Source organism: Procambarus clarkii, chromosome 10, assembly GCF_040958095.1.
Source record: "Procambarus clarkii isolate CNS0578487 chromosome 10, FALCON_Pclarkii_2.0, whole genome shotgun sequence".
NCBI lineage: Eukaryota > Metazoa > Arthropoda > Malacostraca > Decapoda > Cambaridae > Procambarus > Procambarus clarkii.
The window spans coordinates 32,443,514-32,447,380 of record NC_091159.1 but is presented as its reverse complement, the minus strand read 5'-3'; the positions used below and the strand labels follow the sequence as shown (position 1 = coordinate 32,447,380).

At 54.8% G+C, this 3,867-nt stretch overlaps 1 protein-coding gene across 1 annotated transcript; it reads left to right on the top strand.

Annotated features, from left to right (window-relative positions):
• The first annotated feature begins 408 nt into the window (after positions 1 to 408).
• On the top strand, positions 409 to 3,447 carry LOC138363277 (melanoma-associated antigen E1-like). The gene is made up of 2 exons (XM_069322288.1): positions 409 to 545; positions 2,535 to 3,447. Exons 1-2 carry the CDS (start codon positions 409 to 411, stop codon positions 3,445 to 3,447), a joined length of 1,050 nt encoding a protein of 349 aa, XP_069178389.1.
• The last annotated feature ends 420 nt before the right edge of the window (positions 3,448 to 3,867 follow it).

Sequence of the window (3,867 nt, the reverse complement as noted above, 5' to 3'; positions counted from 1 at the left end):
CGCTTTCTCAAAACTTGGTTGTATAATATATGGCCTCAATACCCATTCGAAACTTATATTGTTTGCATTTTCATGCTTAGTGTAAATATGTCCTTGTTACTTACTACTAATCTAAGTCTCGATTTGCTTTAAGGTGATTGTAAGGAGGAGATCAAGTTCTTGTAATCGCCGGTATTTAAATTGTAATCACCATCGACTGCATTGAATATTGCCTCTGCTCAAGAAACTATGCTTAAAATGAACAGTAATTCTGTTTCCGGATAAACTCACAACACATTATTAGGGTTTCGGTAGAACAGAGGCTTCGTTTTCGACTCATAATTGAGGATTCTGGTATGGAATATTTCCCATGTTATGCAAATTATTCAATATATCATAATACATGTATTTTACATGGGAAGAAACCACATGGATCTTGCCTGGCAATTTTTAGCAACACCTTGTGGTCAATGGGAATATATTTTCAGAATACAGACAGCCACAAAGTCCACAGGAAGAACGCCTTCAAAGTGTGACGTCACAAAGCGTTCAGACAGAGATTACAAGTAATCCAAGAAGATTCCTTCATTTGGAGTTTACAATATTTAATACCGTCATGTTATTCTAAAATGAATATTGGTTTCCAACTTTTAGTTGGAATTAATTAGGTAATCACAAGTGAAGAATGAGAAGCTAGAATACGACTAGTTGGCTGCCTGGGCTCAGGAACAGCATGGTGTTGTTCACTTTATTACCAACACAAAAAAGTTCTTTCTAATGTCTCTGTGGCTCCCTGTGCGTGTATATGGGTGTAAGTGTATTTGTGAATGTATAAGTGTGTATGTGGGTAAGACCCTCACCGGGCGATCTGTGGGCAACAGATGAATTATCATCCCCAAAATGACCAAAACTTTTCACCACACAAATAAAACTCGCGTTGTGAATGGTTTTAATAATAACCAACTTTTTCGCTTGCAGTGTTGAAGTTCCAAATGTTTACGTCACTCGCCGAGGAAAAACGACACTATAAACGACAATATTCCCACCTTTTGGACAGATATAACGGCGGAGCTGGGCTCTTCTGGAGGGCTTCGTCGTCCCTGGTGGTGCTGTGATAGTGAAGAGCGGGGCGGTGGTGGTGCTCTCGCGGCGGTGGTGGTGCTCTCGCAGGGGTGGTGATGCTCTCGCGGCGGTGGTGGTGCTCTCGCGGGGGTGGTGGTGCTCTCGCGGCGGTGGTGGTGCTCTCGCGGCGGTGGTGGTGCTCTCGCGGGGGTGGTGGTGCTCTCGCGGCGGTGGTGGTGCTCTCGCGGGGGTGGTGGTGCTCTCGCGGCGGTGGTGGTGCTCTCGCGGCGGTGGTGGTGCTCTCGCGGGGGTGGTGGTGCTCTCGCGGCGGTGGTGGTGCTCTCGCGGGGGTGGTGGTGCTCTCGCGGCGGTGGTGGTGCTCTCGCGGGGGTGGTGGTGCTCTCGCGGCGGTGGTGGTGCTCTCGTGGTGGTGGTAATGCTCTCGCGGCGGTGGTGATGCTCTCGCAGGAGTGGTGATGCTCTCGCGGCGGTGGTGATGCTCTCGCGGCGGTGGTGATGCTCTCGCGGCGGTGGTGATGCTCTCGCGGGGGTGGTGATGCTCTCGCGGCGGTGGTGATGCTCTCGCGGCGGTGGTAATGCTCTCGCGGCGGTGGTGGTGCTCTCGCGGCGGTGGTGGTGCTCTCGCGGCGGTGGTAATGCTCTCGCGGCGGTGGTGGTGCTCTCGCGGCGGTGGTAATGCTCTCGCGGCGGTGGTGGTGCTCTCGCGGCGGTGGTGGTGCTCTCGCGGCGGTGGTAATGCTCTCGCGGCGGTGGTGGTGCTCTCGCGGCGGTGGTGGTGCTCTCGCGGCGGTGGTGGTGCTCTCGCGGCGGAGGTAATGCTCTCGCGGCGGTGGTGGTGCTCTCGCGGCGGTGGTGGTGCTCTCGCGGCGGTGGTGGTGCTCTCGCGGCGGTGGTGGTGCTCTCGCGGCGGTGGTAATGCTCTCGCGGCGGTGGTGATGCTCTCGCAGGGGTGGTGATGCTCTCGCGGCGGTGGTGATGCTCTCGCGGGGGTGGTGATGCTCTCGCGGCCGTGGTGATGCTCTCGCGGCGGTGGTGATGCTCTCGCGGCGGTGGTAATGCTCTCGCGGCGGTGGTGATGCTCTCGCGGCGGTGGTAATGCTCTCGCGGCGGTGGTGGTGCTCTCGCGGCGGTGGTGATGCTCTCGCGGCGGTGGTGATGCTCTCGCGACGGTGGTGATGCTCTCGCGGCGGTGGTGATGCTCTCGCGACGGTGGTGATGCTCTCGCGGTGGTGGTGATGCTCTCGCGGCGGTGGTGATGCTCTCGCGGGGGTAGTGATGCTCTCGCGGGGGTGGTGATGCTCTCGCGGAAGCGGTATATGCTATCTGCGGTGGTAGTCACAAAACTCACCAGTAAGTCCTAGTCCAAGGACTCACTATTCGGTCACAGGTGCAACCACTAGTTCACGGAACTAACCATACTGTCCCAGGACCCAAGGCTGCATATTGACTCTTGATCCTAGTGGCCCCGACAGCAGCATAGTGACTCTTGAACCAAGCGGCCCCGACAGCAGCATAGTGACTCTTGAACCAAGCGGCCCCGACAGCAGCATATTGACTCTTGAACCAAGCGGCCCCGACAGCAGCATAGTGACTCTTGATCCTAGCGGCCCCGACAGCAGCATAGTGACTCTTGAACCAAGCGGCCCCGACAGCAGCATAGTGACTCTTGAACCAAGCGGCCCCGACAGCTGCATAGTGACTCTTGAACCAAGCGGCCCCGACAGCAGCATATTGACTCTTGAACCAAGAGGCCCCGACAGCAGCATAGTGACTCTTGATCCTAGCGGCCCCGACAGCAGCATAGTGACTCTTGATCCTAGCGGCTCCGACAGCAGCATAGCGACTCTTGATCCTAGCGGCCCCGACAGCAGCATAGTGACTCTTGATCCTAGCGGCCCCGACAGCAGCATAGTGACTCTTGAACTAAGCGGCCCCGACAGCAGCATAGTGACTCTTGATCCTAGCGGCCCCGACAGCAGCATAGTGACTCTTGAACCAAGCGGCCCCGACAGCAGCATAGTGACTCTTGATCCTAGCGGCCCCGACAGCAGCATAGTGACTCTTGAACCAAGCGGCCCCGACAGCAGCATAGTGACTCTTGATCCTAGCGGCCCCGACAGCAGCATAGTGACTCTTGATCCTAGCGGCTCCGACAGCAGCATAGTGACTCTTGATCCTAGCGGCTCCGACAGCAGCATAGTGACTCTTGATCCTAGCGGCTCCGACAGCAGCATAGTGACTCTTGATCCTAGCGGCCCTGACAGCAGCATAGTGACTCTTGATCCTAGCGGCCCCGACAGCAGCATAGTGACTCTTGATCCTAGCGGCCCCAACAGCAGCATAGTGACTCAATTTCGTAGCATCCCTGAGAGTAGCATATGGTAATTTACATTCAAGGGTTCCTCAACAGAATGACAATGGACGATGCCCCAGGGATCTCCATCGGAGCAGAGAGCTCCAAGCAGTTCGGAAGGCGTCCGATAACTCCTGATAGTCTAGGATGATGTATAGTGACTGGTCTCTCCTGTGTGAATACATCATTCCTAGTACACATGGCAGTACGCCATCTTATTTACACCTTATCCAACCTAACGCCACCCAACCTAACCTGACACAGCCAAACCCGAGCAAACATATTCTAAGTTAACAATATATGAGGATTTCACAAACCGGAAAAAGAGCTTTATTGAATCGTCTTGTTTACGTTTTGATCCCGTCTGTGTTGCGTTGAATGTTGGTCGTAGGATGGAAGCAGCGTTTGACACCTACGTGCTGGAGCCCCGTCGGGAGCATAACACAAACGTG

Coding starts and splice junctions, on each gene's coding strand:
- LOC138363277 (XM_069322288.1), top strand. CDS start 409: ATGGATCTTGCCTGGCAATTTTTAGCAACACCTTGTGGTCAATGGGAA. Junction 546..2,534: donor CGTTCAGACAGAGATTACAA/GTAATCCAAGAA, acceptor TGGCCCCGACAG/CAGCATAGTGACTCTTGAAC.